Below are 24,004 nucleotides of genomic sequence, written 5' to 3' on the forward strand. Positions count from 1 at the left end.
AGACTTAAAAAAAAAAAAAAAAAAAAAAGGGCATTGGTACCGCCCAGGAGAGCTGGAGGCTGGAGGTGAGTATAGTTACCTGCCAAAACTCATTCCGGTTTCTGGTAGACTAAGAATGAGCCCCTCAAATGTCACCCAATCACACAACTGAAAGTGTTAAGGTCCACGGGCTCTCTCTGTTGGCTAGTGGCCTAACGAGAGAGTGTCATCCCACCTCTCCCTGCCGTCAAGAGCTACTGAGTCACCTCTCAGGCTTCCAGGGTGAAGCTACTGTGTTTACAGTCCAGATCTCCGAGCCCCGGGTGGGGAAAGCTGCCGCTCTCTAACAGCTCACCCCAGGCTCCCTCTCCACTCCCGAGCCCTGCACCTCAGTGACATGCTCATTCAGTCCTCAGATACTTCCTGAGGGTGCCCTGGGCTACAGATTCTGATGGGGAGTCTTCCTAGCTGTGTGACCTCTAGGCAAACGCCTTCGTTTGACAGTTTCTTCATCTGTAAACCAAGATGAAAACTACCCACCGGAAAGAGGTTTTGTAAGGATTAAATGAGATAATGTGCGTAAAGCACCCGGAAGAGTGGCCCTGAGCAGGCTCTCAGTGCCCATCAGCTTCCTTCCCGTGAGTTCGCCACCCACCTGGTCAACCCTTTGTTCGGCACTGACTGCACACTGCAAGGACTCACGGTAAAAAGGAAGCCCGTAATGAGTGTCACACAAAGTGGTATCCCCAGGTATGGATGGATAAAGAGAAGCAAAAACTGGGGAGAGGGGTTTAATTCTTCTGAGGTCAGGGCAGGTTTTCTAGAGGTAGTAAGATTTGGCCTCAACTTTGGAAGGGGAGTTTCCCAATGGGGAGGGTCCCCAGAAGCAGAGTGGGGGAATATGCGAGTAAGACAGACAAGGGGGTAAATGTGGAAATGGGCACATTCATGAGCAGATGAGTATTATGGGGTACAATGCAACTGGGGAACTCTGGGAGATGACACAGAACACACCTGAGTGTGGTCCCACCAAGGGACAAGGAAGCTGGCATATTTAAATTCCAACTCCCATTACTCACTGGGGGTGTTCTCTCCCCAGCACTTCTGGTTTGTCCTGCGCATGGGCCAAGCACACTCCCATGGGCATAGATGATTCTCAGAGAGACACGAAAGCCGTCAGCATCCACAGGAACTGTCTGCAGGTGACCCCTGGGGTGGGCCAAGGGGATACAGGCAGGGCACCAACAGCATCTGCTATAGGTGGTTTAGCATCAAACGAATCCACAGATCTGGCCACAGGCCATATGTGAGGACCCTATAGCACTGACTCACACTTTAAGACTTAGTTATAGTTTGTATTGTTCTCATGTGTCATAGTCATGGCTCTCCAACTGCAGTGTAAACTCCCTGGAGTCAGAGACGATGTTCTCAGTGGCCAGTACTGCTGGGCACACAGCAGGCAATCATTATTGCACAATTGATAACCCAATGGAGAAGTGGCAGGTCAGTCCCCTTGGCCTTCAAAAACCAGGCCCAAGCCATCCTGAACGAAAAGAACCCCTGCCCCAGTCCAAAGCTATTGGGGGAGGTGGTGCCTATGAGCCACCTGGGTGATCCAGAACAACACTGATTCTCACAATTATGGATTCCATCTTTATTTTTAATCTACAGATTCACAACTACCAAGCAACTGAGCCTAGCATAGCAGAGAGGTTAAGAATGTGAAAAGGCACCATAGTATAGAGGTCCAACGTACAGGCTTTAGAGCCAGATGGCCTGAATTTGAATTGTAACTCTGCAACCTCTTAATTATTTGACCTAAGGCAAGTTGCTTACCTCCTCTGTGCCTCAATTTCCTCACCGGTAAAATGAGCTCATAATAGTGCCTTTTTCAAGGGGTTATAGAGTGGGCTTTAAATGAGTTAGCCATTTGTAAGGGCTTAGAACAGTGGCCGGCACGTGGTGAGTGCTATCAAGGTGATTGTTCAGTAACATGAGCAGGGCATGGTGGCTCACGTCTGTAATCCCAGAACTTTGGGAAGCAAGGTGGGAGCATCGCTTGAGCCCAGGAATTTGAGACCACTCTGGGCAATATAGTGATACCCCATCTCTACAAAAAATTTAAAAAATTAGTTGGGCGTGGTGGTGTTGCCTGTAGTCCCAGCTTCTCCGGAGACTGAGGTGGAAGGATCACTTGAGCCCGGGAGATTGAGACTGCAGTGAGCTGAGATCGCGCACTCAAGTCTGGGCGACAACAAGATCCTGTCTCCAAAAAAAAAAAAAAAAAAAAAAAAAAAAGAAAGAAAAAGAAAATAAAACAAAAACAAAATAAATACATAACATGAATAAACACTCTTACTGGGCGTTCTGAGAGACAGGTGATGCCAGTGCTACTTGTCTGCCATACTTTGGGAACCACTGCTTTAAGAAATCAATTCATCAGAGATCTGGAGCAAGAAATGCAGTCAGCTGCCTTTAGTGATCACTCAGCTTTTCCCTACTTAGGTTTGTTTCAGAGCCATGCACTTTCCTATTTACCTGCCCCTGTTGTTGGCATTTTAAAACATAATTTTTCAAAAAGACATATTTCTAACAAACAGCTTTCATTTGGATGAGTTTTTTCCCTTGTGTTCCACTTTCCTGCCTCATCTACCCCTGTGGTGGAAAAAGCACCGAAACGTGAGACTGAAGATCTAGCATCTAGTCTGGGCTCCGCCACTTCCTAACCAATAACCTCCCTGGGGAGGACATTTACTCATCAGTAAAGTGGGGACTCTTGAGTTTCGCCCTGCCAAGCCCACAGTAACGTTTCAGTGCCCTAAGGAGATGATGCGTGTGAGAATAGTTTAGATTTTATTTTATTTTTTGTTTGAGAGTCTCGCTCTGTCACCCAGGCTGTAGTACAGTGGCATGATCTCAGCTCACTGTAGCCTTGACCTCCTGGGCTCAAGCGATCCTCCCACCTCTGCCTCCTGAGTAGCTAGGACCACAGGCACGCCACTGCCCGGCTAATTTTTTTTTTTTTTTTTGGTAGAGACAGGGTCTCCCCATGTTGCCCAGGCTGAGCTCAAGCAATCCATCCACCTTGACCTCCCAAAGTGCTAGGATATATATATTCTCTCCCCATTTCTGTCTTCCACCAGTTGTGTACGCAGTGGTTCTCAAAGTGTAGTCCCTAGACTATATCATCAGCATCACCGGGGAGCTTGTTAGAGCTGTCAGTTCCTCAGTCCCACCCCAGACCCACTGAAGCACAAATTCTGGGGATGGGGCCCAGTGAACGGTACCTCCATAAGCCCTCCAGGGGATTCTGATGCATGCTCAAGTTTGATAACTTGGTTTTGTGGTTACAAACACAAAATCTAGAGGCTGACTACTGGGTTCAAATTCCAGCTCTGCCGCTTCTTAAGGGCTAACAGCCTTGGGCAAGTTACTTACCTCTCTGAGCCTCAGCTTCCTGATCTGGAAAATGGCAATATAACTAGGATCTCCCCTTCCTAGACTGGATTGAGAAGATTAAGGGAGTGGACGTGTACTAAGCATGTAGGAATCTGGTATGTTGTAAGCCTTCAGAATACATTTAGTCCTTATCATTTCTTTTCTTTTCTTTCTTTATTTTTTTTGAGACAGAGTCTCACTCTGTCACCCAGGCTGGAGTGCAATGGCATGATCTCGGCTCACTGCAACCTCCGCTCCTGGGTTCAAACAATTCTCCCGCCTCAGCCTCCCAAATAGCTGGGATTACAGGCGCGCACCACCACGCCCGGCTAATTTTTTGCATTTTTAGTAGAGACAGGGCTTTGCCATGTTGGCGAGGCTGGTCTTGAACTCCTGACCTCAGGTGATCCACCCGCTTCGGCCTCTCAAAGTGCTGGGATTACAGGCATGAGCCACCGCACCCGGCCATCATTTCTTTTCTTAAAGAATGGTGGCTTCTTGACAACATGCCCCCGTACCTACTTTTTAAAGGATTGCCAATTGTGTTATAGCTTGTTGGGAAGTTTTCCATTTAGTCTGTGTATTTGTATCTGTGTTTTATTTGTTTGTATGTTTTGTTGTTTGCTGCTAGTAGATTTTTATCTTATGCAATAAAGATTCCTTGGTCCTGCCACCCACTTCGGAATAAGAAAGGTATTTCTTTGTGTGTCCTTGATGTCTTAAGTATCAAACATTTCCTAGTCTCATTCCTAATGAGGATGCTTTTTTTTTGAGACAGGGTTGCACTCTGCCACCCAAGCTGGACTGCAGTGGTACGGTCACTGTTTACTGCAACCTCTGCCTCCTGCAACCTCTGCCTCCTGGGCTCAAGTGATCCTCCCATCTCAGCCTCCTAAGTAGCTGGGAATACAGCCACCCACCACCACGCCCAGCTAATTTTTTATGTTATTTCATTTTTGTAGAGACGGGGTCTCACTATGTTGCTCAGGCTTGTCTTGGATTCCTGGGTTCCAGTGATCCTCCCTCCTCAGCCTCCCAAAGTGCTGGGATTACAGGTGTGAACCTCCTAATGAGGGTTCTTTATACTTGCCTTTGGCAGTTGTGCCCACAGAAACTGCAGGCCCAGCATTGCTGGTCTTTCAACTACCTTTCTTAGATACCTTTTCTTCTTGTCCCATGAACTTCTAAAGATCCCTCTTTCTGAAAATACCAGGCTGCTTCATTTGTCTGATTCTCTACCGCCTTTAAATTTCCATATGGTTGTACCTTCAAGCAGATACATTTAAGAACAAGTAAACACCAGAAATAAACCCTCATCTATATGGTCAATTTGAGGCAGGAAAATAGGGTCTGGAGGCAGGGAACATAAAGCCGATTCACACTTCAGCTATGACAGGAAATATCCTCACCATAGGGTGTACGCTGAGTAAATGACTTTGTAACTTTACTTTGTCCTCTTCATTTACGTAGGGCATACACCAAGTAACCAATGGAAACTCCCACAAATTCTGTAATAGGGCCTTTGAGCCCCTGTGCTCGGGCCACTCCCACACTGTGGAGTGTACGTTCATTTTCAATAAATCTCTTCATTACTTCCTTGCTTCGTTTGTGCGTTTTGTCCAATTATTTGTTCAAGATGCCAAGAACCTAGACACCCTCCACCAGTAACGAAGTGATTTTTGACAAAGGTGCCAAGACCATTCAATGGCAAAAGGGCAGTCTTTTCAAGAAATGCGGCTGGAAAACGATATCCACATGCACGAGAGTGAAGTTGGACCCTTAACCTTACACCATATACAAAAATGAACTCTAAATCGATCAAAGGACCTAAACATAAGAGCTAAAACTATAAAATTCTTGGAAGAAAACATAGGGGAAAGTCTTCATGATATTGGATTTGGCAATGATTTCTTTGATATAACACCAAAGCATAGACAACAAAAGTAAAAATAAATAGACCACATTAACATTAAAAGAATTTATGCATGAAATGATACTATTAAGAGAGTAGAAGAAACACTCCACAGAATGGGAGAAAATACTTGCAAATTATATATCCGATAAGGGATTAATATCCAGAATACACAAAGAACTCCAAAACTCAACACCAACAAAAACAACCCAATTCAAAACTGAGCAAAGGATTTGAATAGACACTTCTCCAAAGAAGATATATAAGTGGCCAATAAGCACATGAAAAGATGCTCAATATCACTAATCGTTCAGGAAATGTAAATCAAAACCACAATGAGATACCACTTCACACCCATTGCCAAAACAACAGGAAAATACAAGCATCGTCAAGAATGGGAGACACTGGAATTCTTGTGCCTTGCTTGTAGGAATGTAAAATGATACAGCCACTGTGGAAAACAGTTTAGCAGTTTCTCAAGATGTTAAACACAGGGTTATATGATCCAGCAATTCCCTTCTAGGTATATGCCCCAAAGAAATGAAAGCAGGGACTCAAATAGTGATTTGTACACCCATGTTCATAGCAGCATTATTCACAACAGCCGAAAGGGGGAAACGACCCAAATGCCCATCAATGGATAAATCAATAGACAAAATGGGGTCAATGCATACAGTGAAACATTAGCCATTAAAAAGAATGAAATTCTGATACAAGCTGCAATGTGGGTGAACTTTGAAAACATCCTAAGTGAAATAAGCCAGGCACAAAAGGACAAATGTTGTATGATTCCACTTATCTAAGGTACTTGCAATAGGCAAATACATAGAAAGAAAAGGAACAGAGGTTACCAGGAAGGGGTATGGGGGAAGGAAATGGGGAGTTATTGTTTAATGGATATAGAGTTTCTATTTGGGATGATGAAAACGTTTTAGAAATGGATAGCGGTGACAGTTACACAAAATTGTGAATGTACTTAATGCCAATGAACTGTATACTTAAAAATGGTTAAAATGATAAATATTATATTATTTTACCATAGTAAAAAAATCCTAAATAACAAAAAAATTACACACATACAAGCAGATAAACAGAAAAAAAAAATGAAGAAAAACAGACACATTACCTTCCAGGGATGTTACCAGAACGACATGAAGACAAATGATGACAAGGAATATCTTGAATGTCAGTAAAACTTCTTCAGTTCTGCCAACATGGCCACACTGCCTGCCAGAGAAAACCATCCTGGAATAAAGTAAGGCGAAAACAGATCATCACAGCTGCCATAATCACAACACGGCAATACCTCAAAGGTCATTCCTCAACTAAGGCAACCTGTGATCCTGTGCACTTCAAATTGCTATGGTTCCAGAGAATCAGAAATGCCAGTTGGGCACTGGTGACAACAAGCAAAACCCATGTTTATGATGGGAGGGTTGCCCAGTAGGATGTTATACCTATTAGAAGCAAGGTAGCCCATGTGGATTTATGGAAAACATCAACACATGCAAAATAACAAGAGAAGAAATTAAAAATGCAAAATGTTACATCATTATTACCACTACACAGAATCTTTTCAATAATCTATCAATTTCTCTGTTATTTTTCCTTAAAAAAAACACTTTTTTAAAGAGATAGAGTCTCGCTATGTTGCCCAGGCTGGAGCGCAATGGCTGTTCACAGGTGTGATCATAGTATACTGAGGCTTCAAGCAATCCTCCTGCCTCAGACAGCGCCCCTGTGCCCAGCTCCTATTCATGCTTTTTTTTTTTTTTTTTTTTTTTGAGGCGGAGTTTTCCTCTTGTATGTTTTATACTGCAAAAGGATAAGTGATATGGACAGGAGGCAGGGAAATATTGGGTAGAAGAAGGTGGTCCTGGACAAGGGCCACACTCTCAAGCCTGGACCCGTAGCCCAAAGTGAGAACATGCGTTCCTGTTTCCCTGCCCAAATGTTGGCTTTTCCAAAACCACCCTGGCCTGCCCTGTCCCCCAGTCCGGTATCCATAAAAACCCCAGGCCTCACTGGCAGAGTAGCAGAGAAGGAGAGAAGAGAAGTAGCCGGACGTTGGAGAGGAGCAGCTTGACTTCAGAGAGATGGCTTGACAGTGGGACTTCGGAGAAGAGTTCAGCCACAGATGGCCAAACTCCAGGGGAAGTTTCCCACTCCATTCCCTTTCCAGCTACCCATCCCACTGAGAGCCACTTTCGTCAGCAATAAAATCCTCAGCATTCGCCAACCTCCAATTTGTTCTTACAACTTCATTCCTCCTGGATGCCAGACGAATACCTGGGTGCGGGTGCAAGAGGCTGTCACAGTGACACTGAGCTGTTTAACACTTACACTGTCCACAGATGGCAATGCTAAAAGAATGTGCTGTAACACATGCCCTCTGGGGCTCTGGAGGTCGTGGGCAACCTGTCGATGCTGCCGTGGGCCCGCACAGAGTCCTGCTCCTGCTGGTTGCCCAGAAGCACTCAACCTGGCCTCTGTACCCACTCACCTGCGTGCTCCCCCTCCCGCGAGGGGGTGAGAGCTGTGGGCTGAGTCAGTGAGCCACTCCTTCATGAGTCCCACGAAGGGGTCAAGGGAACTACCCAGTTTCATCAGTACATTGCGTTTCCTTTTTGTTGCACATTATTTTATCATCATTGCTTGCATTTTAGTAGTTTATATCAGAATTGAATTTAAAAGCCTCATTTGCCATTCATTCATTTATTCATTCAACAAATATTTATTGAGGGCCAGTATGTACCAGTTGAGATGTGAGGGCTGAATAGGAGTGAGTTAGATGAAATGCACGTGCTGGAGGTGGGGCAGGGGCTAGGGGAGAGTTCAGCACACAGAGAGAATCGCAAACGCTAAGACCGTCTGATCCTCCCATGTCTGGGAGTTGGCCAACATTACCCCATGACGGGCAGTCAGCACTAGGAGCGGAGGCTGGCGTGGAGTGCTGAGAAAGGAACCACTCATGGGCACAGGCACAAGCAAGGGGGTGGCGAGAGCCAACTGGGCAGGCTTCCTCTACACAGCCAGAGGGAAGTGGCTGGACAAACCAGGCTGTGTGTCCTCAGCGAGCAGAGCTCTCAGCCAAGGGCACTCATGAATCCAGCCACCACTTGCAGCCTCTGCAAGTCCTAGAGTGAGTGTGAATACACAGTGGTGAAGACTAAAGAGCATGAGTTCAAAGGTCCCAGCTTGGCCACATAATATCTGAGTGACTGTGGACAAGTTATTTCCAATGGTCATGTTTCCCCATCTAGCAAATTGAGATAACAGCACTCACCTGATAGTGCTGTTGCAGTGAGTAAACAAGAAATCTTTGCACAGTGGCTGGCACTGTGAAGGTACTGTAAATGTTAGCTGTACTCGTCATTCATTCATTCATTCATTCATTCAACAGGTATCTATTTTGCACCTAGTATGTGCAGGATCAGGCAGTGCTGGGATTAAGGGGTAGAGGGCATGGAAAGAAGGGGGATATATAAGCCAGAATTTCTGTCTCAAGATAAAGCTGGCAATCTTTAAGAATTCTGTAATTGAATACTCATAACCAGCACTAGGAGAGTGATTCTTTCCTTGACCTGACATGATGATGTTTTAGACCAGGAGGTGAATCTTTCTCCTTCAAAAGACAGCTTGCATATCTTAAATTAATAAATTGTATTATGTATTAATGCTATAATATGTTGATCAATTATAAAAAAGCCTCTAATTTCTCCCTCCTCTTTTAACCTCTCTCTGGGCATAATGGCATGTTATTGATCTTCCCAAAGGAGTCACTCAAATGAGGATGTTAACACAGTTGTGCAAAGATGTATCGATGTCTCTCTGGAGGAAAGACCTAAGTGTCTGCTACAGCTATACAAAACAATCTCAGTGCAGCTCAGAAATATAATGTTTGCCAAGGAAACCAGAGAGAAAAGAGTACTTATGGTACATAATTCCATTCATGAGAAATCGAAGCAGAAAAAACTAATCGATGCGGTGAGAAGTCAGGAGAAGGCTTATCCTTGGAAGGTAGGGAGTTATAACAATATTGGATGGGGGCACAAGGAAGGCTTCTGAGGTACCGGGAATATTATGTGTGCCAGTTACATGGTCGTGTTCAGTTCACAAAATTCACTGAGTTGTATACTTATATGTATGCCATAATTTTCAATAAAAAGTTTAAAAATTAACCTATTTTTTAAGTTTTTGAACTCTGCCCCCCCTCCAAAAGCACTGCTTTAAAAAAAAAAAACGGAGGCATTATTGAGTGAACTACAGCGCCACAGAAAATGCTCTCCTCTGCAAATGCCTTAGGCTTGACTCTACCTGAAACTGGTGGAGTTGACTTAGATTTAATTCACAAGTATTTAAGTGTAGCCTGGGGAGACAGTATCAGAGTGGTTTATTTCTGGAAAGGAACTCAGAAATCACCTATCCTCGAACCCTCATTCTACAGATGAAAGAGGCCCATCATGGCAAGCTTCTCCAACCCACGGCCCACGGGTCACATGTGGCCCAGGATGCTTGTGAATGTGGCCCAACACAAATTCTTAAACTTTCTTAAAACATTATGATATTTCTTTTGCAATTTTTTTTTTTAGCTCATCAGCTATCAATAGCTATAGTGTATTTTATGTGTAGCCCACAACAATTCTTCTTCCAATGTAGCCCAGAGAAGCCAAAAGATTGGAGGCCCCTGCAAGTCTGGGGGATGGGTCAAGGTCATTCAGCTATTTGGTAGAACCCTTACTCTTTCTACCAGAACACAATGCCAGCCTCCTGAGACTTTGTCTCCTTGTAAGTAAAATGTTTTGAGTCCATCAGGTGAAAGACATCAAGTTCAAAACGTTATTATACAATCTTAAAATGTCTACAAACTCATTCTTGAGCTTTGCTAACTCTTAGGGCAGGACCTAAGTGGTGTACAAGACATGATCAAAGGTAAATTTGTGTATTCAGTGACTCAGTGTACATACACAGTGAGTAACTACTATGTGCTGTAACTGAGACCTCTGATCAAAATAAACTATGCCTTTTCACTAAAGACAGGATCTACTCAACTTCCAAATGCAGGTAGGAAAGGCCAGAATGAAAGATGATCCCAGCAACCATCTTGAAAAAAAATATAGATCAAGAACTTAATGCAGACTGGCACCACTCAAAAGACTGCTTTCAGTTGTCAGATCTGGAATACGTTTTCTCAAGGCTGAACATATGTTTTTGGAGAAGTTTTATGATATTTGAAATAATGTAGCTTCTACTGCCTTCTGCATAAACCGAGAATGTCCTATTAGGTCATAAAGTCTCTAGGATCACTAATCAAAGGGAAATCTGTGAAGTTTGAAACCTTTAGTCATTGCACATCAAAGCCAGTTTTCTCTGTTTCAGCTGGAACATTGATATAGTTTGGATACGTGTCCCCATCCAAATCTCATGTTGAATGTTGGAGGTGTGAGCTGGTGGGAGGTGTTGGATCATGGAGGATCCTTCATGAATAGCTTGGGCCATCCCCTTGGTGATAAGTGAGCCCCAGAAGCAAATGTCACTATGCTTCTTGTACAGCATGCAGAACCAGGAGCCAGTTGAACCCCTTTTCTTATAAATGACCCAGTCTCGGGGATTTCTTTATAGCAATGTAAGAACAGCCTAACACAAACATCTATTCATCTTCTGGTGCAATTGGGGTTAGCTCAATGCTATCCAGGTCATCAACAAAGAGGATTTGAATAACCACTGGTTCTTAGCAAATTTTTAAGGTGCTAAGGATGGCTAGGAAGATAGCAACAATTACAAAGAAAACTATTTGGTAGCATTTGAACAGTGAAACATAGACCTTGACACTAGATTAAAGATGATCCCCAATTCATCTTTATCCAGGGCCCCCTTTTAAGTTGTGAACTCTGATGTAAATGGCAACCTCTCTCCAGAGTTGTATAGTGCATGAACTACATGACTATATGCCATGGTGCTTCCACTCTAAAAACTCATTCTAGAGCTCTTCAATTTCATTAAATAGTATCAGTATCATATTTTAAAATATATATCATCAGTGAAACCTGTTATGACAATAAATGATAAATCTGTCTCTAGATGTAGAATAATTAAAGAATAATATCAGAAAGGGAGAAATAGCTTGATACCACCATAGGGTAGGTCTGGGTGAGGGTTATTCTCTGTTATCTCTGGTTAACTGGCATACTTTGATTATATCATAGCTACTATGATAGAGGCAATGATTACTATTTTTGACCTGAGTTACAAGAGGTATGATAATTGTTCCCTAAGTCTTCTAGAAAACTCTTTGCTTTTGGGACATTTATACGGAGTCATATATGTTGGCTTACAAGACCACCACAAGGGGAAATGTAAAAAAAAAAGGACTGCAGGGGTTCTCAGTATGGATAAAGCAAGAACAAAAAGTGAAAAAGCAATTGATTTGGATTGTTCAATTTTCAAAGAAGTCAGAGAAAGAATCAGGAAACTGGTAAGAAAAGCATAATTAAATTTCTATTTGAACACTGCTCAATGACTTCGATACAGGAAATATCTCAGGGGAAAAAAAATGTCTTCAGCATTCCAGAAATAGGTTAGGTTAGTTAGATCAAACCTTGGGCTGAAGACAATTAAAAATCATGAATAAAATGCTAAAAGCATTTTCTTTTATTATTATTATTATTTATTTTTTGAGACAGGGTCTCATTCTGTCACCTAGGCTGGAGTGCAGTGGCATGATCATGGCTCACTGCAGCCTCGACCCCGTGGGCTCAATTGATCCTCCTGCCTCAGCCTCCTGAGTAGCTGAGACTACAGGCATGTACCACCACACCTGGCTAATTTTTTAATTTTTTGTAGAGATGAAGTTTTACCATGTTGCCTAGGTTGGTATTGAACTCCTGGTCTTAAACTCCTGGGCCTCAGCCTCCCAAAGTGCTGGGATTACAGGAGTGAGCCACCATACCCGGCACATTTTCTTTCTTCTTCTTTTTTTTTTGTTTGTTTGAGGCAGAGTCTCGCTCTGTCTCCCAGGCTGGAGAGCAATGGCATGATCTTGGCTCACTGCAACCTCCACCTCCTGGGTTCAAGCAATTCTCCTGTCTCAGCCTCATGAGTAGCTAGGATTACAGGTGCCTGCCACCACACCTGGCTAATTTTTTCTATTTTTAGTAGAGATGGGGTTTCACCATGTTGGCCAGGCTAGACTTGAACTCCTGACCTCAGTTGATCCATCCAGCTCAGCCTCCCAAAGTGCTGGGATTACAGGCGTGAGCCACTGTGCCCAGCCGTGCATTTTCTTAAACATATCAAAGAGCTGGCAAGATAGAAAGGAATTGCCAGGCCAAAGGTGAAACTCAAGCAGGAACCCGGTAAGCAATGTAAGCAATGAAGCCCACTTATACCTGTGGGTATGGGCCTAATGAGGCAAACCTGAGTATCAAATATGACATATGAAAGAAAAGTTCAGAGACATGGAGAAAAGAAATATAATGTCTAACATACATTTAAACAAAATTCAAAGAGGAGAGAATCAGTGTTTGGAATGATAATGACTAAGTGCCTCCTTAGTCATGGGTGAAAAACACCAATCCTCAGATTTAAGAAGCCCAAAGAATCTCAATCACAATAAATAAAAAGAAATCTACACCTAGATACATCATAGTGAAAATGAGAGAAAACAAAAACAGGAACATCTGAAAAATTGTCAGAAAAACAAGACAGATAACCTTCAAAGGAGCAGCTGTCAGGCTGGGGGTGCGGTGGCTCACGTCTGTAATCCCAGCACTTTGGGAGGCCGAGGTGGGTGGATCACTTGAGGCCAGGAGTTCAAGGTCAGCCTGCCAACGAGGTGGAATCCTATCTCTACTAAAATTTCATAAATTAGCCAGGTGTGGTGGCACCCACCTGTAATCCCAGCTACTCGGGAGGCTGAGGCAGGAGAATCGCTTGAACCCGGGAGGCAGAGGTTGCAGTGAGCTGAGATCACACCACTGCACTCCAGCCTGGGCGTCAGAGCAAGACTGCACCTCAAAAAAAAAAAAAAAAAAAAAAAAAAAAGAAAGAGAAAGGCTGTTAAGAAGCTGCTGTTAGACTGACAGCTATCTTCTCAGAAGCAACAGTGGAAGCCGGAACCAGTGGAAGTCTGTCTGCAGCGTGCCGGAAAGAAACTGCCGACTTAGAATTCTGCTCTCAGGGAAAATATCTTTGAAGAATGAGGGCAAGATGAAGATATTCCCAGACAAACAGAAACTGTGATGTTGCTCCCTGCCTGCAAATCATTACTGAAATCAATCCTAAAACATGTATTCAGGCAAAAGACATAAGATCTGAGATGCAAGGAGGAATGAGGAACAAAGGAAGTGGTGGGTTTGTGGCCAGGCCCATGGTTAACATTTCTAAGATACAGTTCAAGAGTTTAAAAGAAGGCTTTGCCCTTATTCTTCCCCTAAGGCTTCATTCCAAGCTGTAAGAGGCTTTGTGCACACGCACGTGATCACCACAGCCTGCATACCCTAACCCCCTCTCCTTCATGCATGTACCCCTTGGTCATCCCTTGGGTCTGGGAGTACATACACCTGCAGCATGGCTTGCAATGGGGAAGGGGAGTGCCCAGGTCCTGGAAATTGGCACAGAATGTTTGGATTGGGAATTCCAGGGTCCTGGATTCCCAGAGTATGATCTAGAAGCAAGGGTGAGGGGAAGAGGGAGGCAGCCTCCAGGTAGGCATGACTTCTTGACGCCACAGACTTCTTGCCATTTGGAGAGGGGTGGAGCTAGAGAAAGGCCAGAGCGGGGACTCTAAATCACAAGTCACAAGCCAGAGGCCCCAGTTGCCCAGAACTAGGGGTAGTATTCTCTATTGGCAAATCCAAATCAACTTTTACTATATAAAACAGTGCCAGTCATGGTGGCTCACGCCTGTAATCCCAGCACTTTGGGAGGCTGAGATGGGCAGATCACTTGAGCTCAGGAGTTCAAGACCAGCCTGGCCAACATGGTGAAACCCCATCTCTACTAAAAATACCAAAATTAGCTAGATGTGGTGGCGGGCACCTGTGACCCTAGCTTCTTGGGAGGCTGAGGCAGGAGAATTGTTTGAACCTGGGAGGCGGAGGTTGCAGTGAGCCAAGATCGTGCCACTGCACTCCAGCCTGGGTGATAGAGGGAGACTCTGTCTTGAAATAAAACAAAACTACTATATAAAACAATAACATCTTGTAGGGATTAGTGAAACATGATAAAAACATACAGCAACTATCTCATATATATAAACATAGGAAATAATATATGTATTATATGTAATATAACTAAGGAGATGACAAAATGAAATTCAAAAATTAAAGTCTTCCAAGATCCTTGAATTATACTAGAGGAAGCTAAAGGTATTGATTATTTTTACACATTGAAAAGTTGAGTAGACATGTTGTAATTTCTACACCAGGTTGTAATTTCTACAACAGGTTGTAATTTCTTTAGTAACTAAAGAACAGAAAAGGGACATATAACTTCCTAACTAGTGGAGGAGGAAAACAGTTTTTAACATATTCAGTCAGTCTGGAAAAAAGGCAAGAAAGAGGAGAAACAGCAACAAAGAATGGTTAGGAAAAATAGAAAGTGATAAAGATTTAAAAACAAATGCAGGCTGGTGCAGTGGCTCACGCCTGTAATCTCAGCACTTTGGGAGGCCAAGGCGGGTGGATCACCTGAGGTCAGGAGTTTGAGACCAGCCTGACCAACATGACGAAACCCCATCTCTACTAAAAAAAAATACAAAAACTTAGCCAGGCATAGTGTCAGGTGCCTGTAATCCCAGATACTCGGGAGGCTGAGGCAGGAGAATCGCTTGAACCCAGGAGGCAGAGGTTGCAGTGAGCTGAGATTACACCACTGCACTCCAGCCCTGGGCAACAAGAGTGAAACTCCGTCTCAAAAAAAAAAGAAAAAAAAATGCAGATAAAATGATTCATGTAATATAAATGGACTCAATGATTCCATTAAAAGACAAAGGATTATCAGACTGAAAAAAATACAAACTCCAATTATATGCTATTCACAAGGACACAAATAGAACCTAATGATTCAGAAAGTTTGAAAGTAAAGAGATGGAAAAGATATGCTATGCCCAAGCTAATCAAAAGAAAACTAATGTGTTTATACTAATATCAGACAAATTATACTTTAAAGCAAAATGCTTTACCTAGAAATAAAACCGTTCATTCATAAAAGATTCAATTCTGAATTGAAGACTGAAGAAATGTACATGTGAATGCAACTACTGTAGCCTCAAAATACACCAAACAGCATTGACGGAATATAAGGAGAAATAGAACAAATTCACAATCATAATGAGAGATCTCTATCAGCAATTGGTAAAAATTAAATAAGAAAGTCATTAAGGATATAGAATATTTGAATGACACATTTAACCAACACCACGAGGACCATATTTAGAAGCCCCCATTCAACAACTGCAGCGTACATAATCTTTTCAAGTGCACATGGAATGTCTGTGAAACCATCCAGACCATCAGAAAAGTCTCAAAAGCTTTGTAAAGAATTGGAAAACAGGAAAGCAGCATGTTCTTTGACCACAACACAATTAAGTTGTAATAACAAAAAGTTAGATTTATTATTTAACAAATAACCCATGGGTCAAATAAGTCACAATGTTTATTAGAAAATATTCGCCAGGCGTGGTGGCTCACACCTGTAATCCTAGCACTTTGGGAGGCTGAGGCAGAAGGATCACCTGAGCCCAGGAGTTCGAGCCCAGCCTGGACAACAAAGTGGGACCCCCCTCATCTCTACAAATAAATCAAAAAATTAGCCGGGCATGGTGGTATGCGCCTGTGGTCCCAGCTGCATGGGAGTCTGAGGCAAGAGGGATAGCCTGAGACAAGGAGGTAGAGGCTGTAGTGAACCATGATCACGCCAACGCACTGCAGCCTGGGCAACAGAGCAAGACCTTGTCTCAAAAAGAAAAAAGAAGAATAAAGAAAATATTTGACTTGATCAATAATAAAAACGCTATATAAAAAACACATAGGATACAGCTAATGATAGACTGAAAATTATATTTTAAACATACAAATTAGAAAAAGAGAAAGGCTTAAAATTAATGAATTAAGATTCTTAAGAAGTGTGAAAAAGTACAGCAAAACAAACCCAAAGAAGAAGAAGGAAGGTAATGAAAAAAAAAAGAAGCATATAATAAAGACAGAAAAAAGACATAAAGATTAACAAAGCCAACGTTGCTCTTTGAAAAGACAATTCTGGCAAAATCAAGAGACAGAGGGAGGGGAGGGAGAAAGGGGAGAAAAAGAGAGAGGCAGGGAGTGAGGAAGTAGCTAATAGGAGGTATGGAAAAAGCAACACACCTGTAAATGCTATAAACATAATAAATATAAAAGGCTCTTAGGGACAACTTTCTTCAATAATTTTGAAACTCTAGATAGAAAGGGACAAATTTCTAGAAACAAATACCAATTACCAAGAAGGAATCAAGTAGAAATGATAAACATGAATAGTAGGTATAACCATTAAAAATCTCAAAACGTCCCACAAAGAAAACTCCAGGCCCAGACGGCTTCACTGATGATTCTATCAAATATTTAAGGAATAAGAGTTCCAATCGCACAGAAACTAAAGAAAAAGAGCACATCTGAAATCACTTTTACAAGGCTATCATAACCCCAATGCCAAAACCAGACAAAGAAAGTCCTTAGATTTTTACCCATTATATAAATCAAATGAGACTGTTTTCAGATTTCTCCAAGATGCTCACAGAAATGTCTAGCAGCAATTTCAAATCTTGTAAATTGAGGTAGTTTGAATAAATATTGGACAAAAGGAACTGTTCTGAACTTCAGCAACAAAATTTTTTGAAGATAAGGTCACCAAGAACTAAAAACCAGTATTACTGTAGTAAGAGAAACAACATCCCATATGCCAAAAACAACCATGTCCTAAAGATGACAGAAACTAGGTTAACTGGTAAGTGCTGAATAGGAACTCTAAAACAGCAGCCTTGTATGTTGTTTGTCAGAGCACAAAGTCAAGTCAATGCTGAGCCATACGGCCTCATTGCAGTGTGAAACGTTCACATCTCTGGAATCAAATGGAAGGAAATGACTTATTTGGTCTTTACAGTGCAAAAATGATTTTCTTAATAAGCAGTAAGTGCTTTCTGATGCAGAAAAAGGAAGCTTTATGCAATAAAACAAGTGAATCAATATCAGACATGCAAGATTAGAACTAAAGTGCGCACTTAATGTAAACATACACTCACCAAACCTGGTGAGGGGTGTTTTGTTTTTTTGTTTGGTTTGGTTTTTTTTTTTTTTTGAGACGGAGTTTCGCTCTTGTCACCCAGGCTGGAATACAACGGCGTGATCTCGGCTCACCGCAACCTCCACCTCCTGGGTTCAAGTGATTCTTCTGCCTCAGCCTCCTGAATAGCTGGGATTACAGGTGCCTGCCACCACGCCTGGCTAATTTTTGTATTTTTAGAAGAGACAGGGTTTTACCCTGTTGGCCAAGCTGGTCTTGAACTCCTGACCTCAGGTGATCCACCCACCTCGGCCTCCCAAAGTGCTGGGATTATAGACGTGAGCCACCGCGCCCGGCTGAGGGGTGTTCTGTTTTTTGGCTCCCTTGCTCATCTCCAAATTTCTCCACTCTCTCATACCTCCAATCTACCATACTCTTGATTAGCCATGTGTGAATTATCCAAGGCAAGGTGAAAGCCTACTTCATCTCTCTCCCCTCACTCTTCAGGGTCTTCCCCCAATGCTTGCAGTATGTTTAACACACATAAATGAGCAGAACAGCATAGGATTCGGGAACACGCATGGTAGAGCCTTCACATCTAAGCTCCACCACTTACAGTGTAAACTTGGGCTGTTCCTTAACCTCCCTGGAGTTTAAAATTCTTCATCTGAAGACATGGAAGCAATGCTAAGACCTAGTTCACAGGGTTCTGTGGGGATTAAATGAGGTAATATAATGAAAGTCTTAGTTTAGTCAAGAAGTGTTAGCTACGATTACAAGCATAATTAGAAGACAAGCTTTTGTTTTGTTGTTGTTGTTGTTGTTTGGTTGTTGTTTGCTTGCTTTTTTTGTAACAGGGTTTTGCTCTGTCACCCAGGCTGGAGTGCAGTGGTGCAATCTCGGCTCACTGCAACCTCCACCTGCCAGGCTCAAGAGATCTTCCTGCCTCAGGCTCCCAAGTAGCTGGGACTACAGGCACATGCCACCACCCCCAGCCAAAGAAGATAAGTTTATAATACACTCCAGTCCTAAATGTAAACAGATTTTGGAATTATTTCCAAAATAATTGACATTCATTCAACTAGTTGACGAATATTTATTGAAGTTCTGTTACAAGCAAGATTCTATGCCAGGGACTCAAGATACTGCAAAAACCAAGGCAGATACCTTTCCCGCCCCCAAGAGCTTAATAGCCACTACTCAGATTCATTGGTCATTGGCATGGCCAAATAAATAGTGATTTTTTTTAAAACAACAAACAAAAGATACTTTCTGTTCAATGGTCCATCAGACTCGACTTGGCCTAAAAACAAAAACAAGGAAGCAGAACACAATAGCCTCTCCTATATAGGTTTGGTCTCCACCTCACCCCCATACCCACAGCGGGCACTCGACAAATATTTTTTCATTGATTTGGTCCAGAATCTACTACTGCAAAATAATTCTATCAATATGTAGAGGAGAGAAATAAGAGACTCTTCTTAAAAGCCTCCTGGGGCATTGATCTGCACTGCAGGGCTGGGGCAGGGATAGGGCAAAAGCATATGGTTAGTGGTCATCTAGGAAACCATGCTGGAGAGGAAGCAAGGGACTCAGGAAACCAACCCCCCCCTCTTACCCACCAGGGCCCACCCCCCGCCAGGATTCTGTGCCCTTCCTTAGTTTTGTCATCACACCATGCCCATTCCTGTTTCAGGTCCCAGCTGGGCCATTTACTGGCTGTGTGACCCCGCTCAGGTGTTGTAACCTTATTTATAGCAATAACTTACTAGTATCTATTATAATAACGATGTGTTATTTATCATGTAAGTTATAATAGGATCATTCTAATTTGTATTCATTATGATATTTACATTGTTTACAAAATTTTGATAATTTATGTCAATGAATTCCCAGAAATAACCACTATTTATGAGTCTCAAAAGAAATAGCGCCGGGCGCGGTGGCTCAAGCCTGTAATCCCAGCACTTTGGGAGGCCGAGACGGGCGGATCACGAGGTCAGGAGATCGAGACCATCCTGGCTAACACAATGAAACCCCGTCTCCACTAAAAATACAAAAAAATTAGCCGGGCGTGGTGGCGGCGCCTGTAGTCCCAGCTACTCGGGAGGCTGAGGCAGGAGAATGGCGGGAACCCGGGAGGCGGAGCTTGCAGTGAGCCGAGATCGCGCCACTGCACTCCAGCCTGGGCGACAAAGCGAGACTCCGCCTCAAAAAAAAAAAAAAAAAAGAAATAGCCTGGGTACAGTGGCTCAGGCCTGTAATCCCAGCACTTTGGGAGGCTGAAGCAGGAGGATGGATTGAGGCCAGGAGTTTGAGACCTGTCTGGCAGCATAGGGAGATCCCGTCTCTACAAAAAATAAAAAATTAGCCAGGCATGGTTGCACGCACCTGTGGTCCCAGCTACTCAGGAGGCTGAGGTGGGAGGATCACTTGAGCCTGGGAGGTCAAGACTACAGTGAGCTGTGACTGCACCACTGCGCTCCAACCTGGGTGACAGAGGGAGACCCTGTCTCAAAAAAAAAAGAAAGAAAGAAAAAAGAAAGAAATAGGAAGCGTGAAAGTAGTGGCTTCAGAATTTCTATCTAGAAGAGGGTCATGGGCAGAAATCTGGTTGGAAGGATCCTTTGACAGTTGCATTTGCACAGCACTTAGGTCAGAGAGAGAACAAACACTTCCTTAGTCCATTTCAAAACATGACAAAAGCTGTTAGAGCCAAGGGACACACGTCCAGGGAGCAGGAAAGGGGAAAACAGTGAAACAGAATCCCAAATAATTCCACGTAAATGATCATTATCTTTCCCCAGCTTTGATCGCACCATGTAACTTCAAAATCGGTACCCGTTTCTGAACGCCCATTCAAAAGCAATTGGGTTACCAAGAAGAAACAAGTCAACAATAGAATCCCCAAGGAAAAGAAAGTGTCTGAAGGAAAGAGAGCTCCAAGTGGGAGTGAGGAGCTAAAAACAAAACAAAACAAACAAAAAAGAATAAAGTTGATATAGGGATGGGAATTTGCAATGAAGAAGGGAAAATAGGAAAGAAAAAAACAAAACCCAAGCCAACATGTTCCTCATTTCTACAACATTATCTCATAGAAATAGCATCACTCACCTGACTGCGAGTTCAGAAAAAAAGGTGGAGAACCTCTGTGCACACCTGAAAATGAAAAATAATAATAAAAAAAAGCAAAATTAGGCCAATGGAAAGTAGACTTTCTTGACTGCATAATACTTCAATACTGCAGTGAGCTCATCAGCCGAGGTCCCCTGGGTTCCCTACTGCACGTCACAGCTTGAACTTAGCAGTGGAGTTACAGAAAAAATGGATGTAAACCCTGCTTTTGAGGAACTTATATAAAAACTGGAAGCGCAAGCCCAAAGCCAGTTTGGGGACTGATCTTGTTAATGTTTTTTTTTTTGTTTTGTTTTGTTTTGTTTTGAGACGGAGTCTCGCTCTGTTACCCAGGCTGGAGTGCAGTGGCATCATCTCGGCTCACTGCAACCTCCACCTCCCAGGTTCAAGCGATTCTCCTGCCTCAGCCTCCTGAGTAGCTGGCATTACAGGCACATGCTACCACACCTGGCTAATTTTTTTTTTTTTCATTTTTAGTAGAGACAAGGTTTCACCATGTTGGCTAGGCTGGTCTTGAACTTCTGACCTCAGGTGATTCGCCCACCTCAGCCTCCCAAAGTGCTGGGATTACAGGTGTGCGCCACCACGCCCAGCCTTGTTAATGTTTTTGTGGCATGAATGACTGTTCAGTTGAAGTCTTCATTAACAGTATCACAGGGCACTGGACAACGAAGTGATTGGACCAGACCTGGGGTGGGGTGGTCCCTTCTAGAGACCCTGCTTGGCTAGATATTTCTTTGTGTGTTTGTGACTTCACTTCCCTAGAACCTAAACTCTTTGATATCAAGGATTGGGGCATTTAGGTCTCTTGTGCCAGAGGCAGAATTCTTTCTCCACTAAAGGGCTAACTCCTGGTTAATTACTAAGTTTGGCTCAGAGTTGAAAGGGGAACATGGGGATATTTGCAATGACATGAGGGAAAACGCAGATGCATGCTGGGGAAAGAATGGAGTATCTATCCAAGACAGAGAGCACTGCTGACAACCTGACTTGTATCTTTTAGAATATTCCAACATGCCTTACTTCTGAACCAAAACATTGGTCCAGCTATTAGCTTGAAGATAACAGTCGCTTCATGTAATGGTGTCTTCTCATGTGAAATAGGACATAATGACTTTCAAATGAAGATCTGTGATAAGAAACGATCTCTAAGGTCATTTTGGAACCAATTGACCTACTGCTGGCGTCTCTCAACAGACTGTTATAATAGCAGTTCAGTGCCCAGCAATCCCATTACTGGCTATATACCCAAAGGAATATAAATCATTCTGTTATAAAGATACATGCACACATATGTTTATTGCAGCACTATTCACAATAGCAAAGACATGGAATCAACCTAAATGCCCATCAATGATAGACTGGATAAAGAAAATGTGGTGCATATACACCATGGAATACTATGCAGCCATAAAAAGGAATGAGATCATGTCCTTTGCAGGGACATGGATGGAGCTGGAAGCCATCATCCTCAGCAAACTAATGCAGGAACAGAAAACCAAACACCACATATTCTCACTTATAATTGGAAGCTGAGCAATGTGAACACACAGACACATGGAGGGGAACAACACACACTGGGGCCTGTCGGGGAGCGGGTGGGCAGAGAATCAGGAAGAATAGCTAATGCATGCTGGGCTTAATACCTAGGTGACGGGTTGATAGGTACAGCAAATCACCATGGCACACATTTACCTGTGTAACAAACCTGCACATCCTGCACACGTACCCCAGAACTTAAAATAAAAGACAAAAATGAAGGCCAACCATGTTGTCCTGTCCTATGATGAACAATTGCAAACACATGTCCTAATGCTGAATGTGGACTAAATGTAGGATTAACAACTGAAAAACATTTCAATAATCAAAGAAAGAAAGAAATTGATTGTGACTTGAGTATCGAAAGAAGTTCATTTAACATTTCTAAAAATGAGAATTTTCTACATAGGGATTTCTGATAATGTTTTGATGAAATTTCCCAACCCAAGCACATTACCTCTTCCAAAACCTTATTGACGACCATAATAAAGCACACTTAATGGTTCTTGGGAATCCAGTTTATTAATGAACAACAGGAGGTTCTGTTTGCTCCCTTGGAATACTTACAGGTAGAAAAGTAGGGCAAGCAACATGACATTTGTTTTTCCCAGTGGATGAAAAAATTGAAAAGCCTAGTAATATCCAAAGCTGGAGAGCATGTGAGGAAATAAACACCTGCATACACCATTGGTGGAAACATAAACTTTGAGAGAGTAATTTAGCTATGTTTTAAAATTTTAAATGTGCATGCTTTTTGATACAAAAACTCAAATTCCAGAGACTGTCCCCACAGAAATACTGACACATAGATACAAAAATACATATACAAATACTGTCATTGCAGCTGTGTGTGTGGTGGGGGGAGCCTAAGTTTCCATTAGTAGATGAAGAGTTAAACAAAAGTACATCTGTGTTTTGGAATATTATGCAACATTTAAAAGTGAAGTTTATTTAGATGTATTAACATATAGAGACTGTCAATGCATATAAGGCAAGAGAAAAAAATAGTTTTCTGAATAATATATATGAGGATTTGTTAAGACACAATCAAAGTTATATGTGTATGCTTATTTTTTTTTTATTGGAAATGAGGTCTTGCCCTGTTGCCCAGGCTGAAGTGCAGTGGCTCGATCACAGCTCACTGCAGCCTCCCACTCTTGGGTTCAAGTGATCCTCCCACCTCAGTCTCCCAGGTAGCTAAGACTACAGTCATGTGCAACCATGCTCGGCTAATTTGCTAGTTATTTTGTAGAGATGGGGTCTCACCATGTTGCCCAGGCTGGTCTCAAACTCCTGGACTCAAGCAATCCTCCCGCCTTGACCTCCCAAAGTGCTGAGATTATAGACGTGAGCCACTGCACGTGGCCTATCCTTATTAATACAGTGACAAGGGTGGATGCATACAAAATAGCCTGGAAGGAAACCCACCAATAACCCAGGAGTGTGAGGAGGGAAAGGATGAAGGCAAATTGCTACTCCATAGAACACAAGCATGTCTTCACATAGTACTTACACAATTAAGTAGATTTCTTCTAGTGAAGAAAAGCAGAACAGAAGGAGGGCCGAACAGAGCTCCTCCATCAAGTTCAGGGGGTAGGGAATGGGAGGGAAAGCCATCACTTGCTCAGCTCAACGTCATCTCCCCTCCGCCTGCTCAACCTCAGTTAGAAAGGCCCAACTGGGAACACAATGACTTCTGGTTTCAGGGCCAAGAAACCAGCTTCCCAGCCAGGGAGCAGGAACTCA

At 42.8% G+C, this 24,004-nt stretch overlaps 1 protein-coding gene across 13 annotated transcripts in view; it reads right to left on the reverse strand.

The window, feature by feature from the left end:
• The window catches only part of ADGRG2 (adhesion G protein-coupled receptor G2), a 134,810-nt gene that overhangs the window by 73,040 nt on the left and 37,766 nt on the right, over window positions 1-24,004 (reverse strand). For 12 of the 13 annotated variants that reach the window (XM_065538043.2, XM_074028987.1, XM_015443470.4 and 9 more), the window contains exons 2-3: window positions 20,699-20,743; window positions 6,456-6,574 (exon numbers count right to left, since the gene is read on the reverse strand). In XM_065538043.2, the coding sequence (XP_065394115.1) occupies window positions 6,456-6,573 (118 nt within the window). In that variant the 5' untranslated portion in view covers window position 6,574; window positions 20,699-20,743. The remainder of the gene's footprint in view (window positions 1-6,455; window positions 6,575-20,698; window positions 20,744-24,004) is intronic. The other variant, XM_065538044.2, reaches the window with a different exon arrangement.

Source organism: Macaca fascicularis, chromosome X (assembly GCF_037993035.2).
Source record: "Macaca fascicularis isolate 582-1 chromosome X, T2T-MFA8v1.1".
Taxonomy (NCBI): domain Eukaryota; kingdom Metazoa; phylum Chordata; class Mammalia; order Primates; family Cercopithecidae; genus Macaca; species Macaca fascicularis.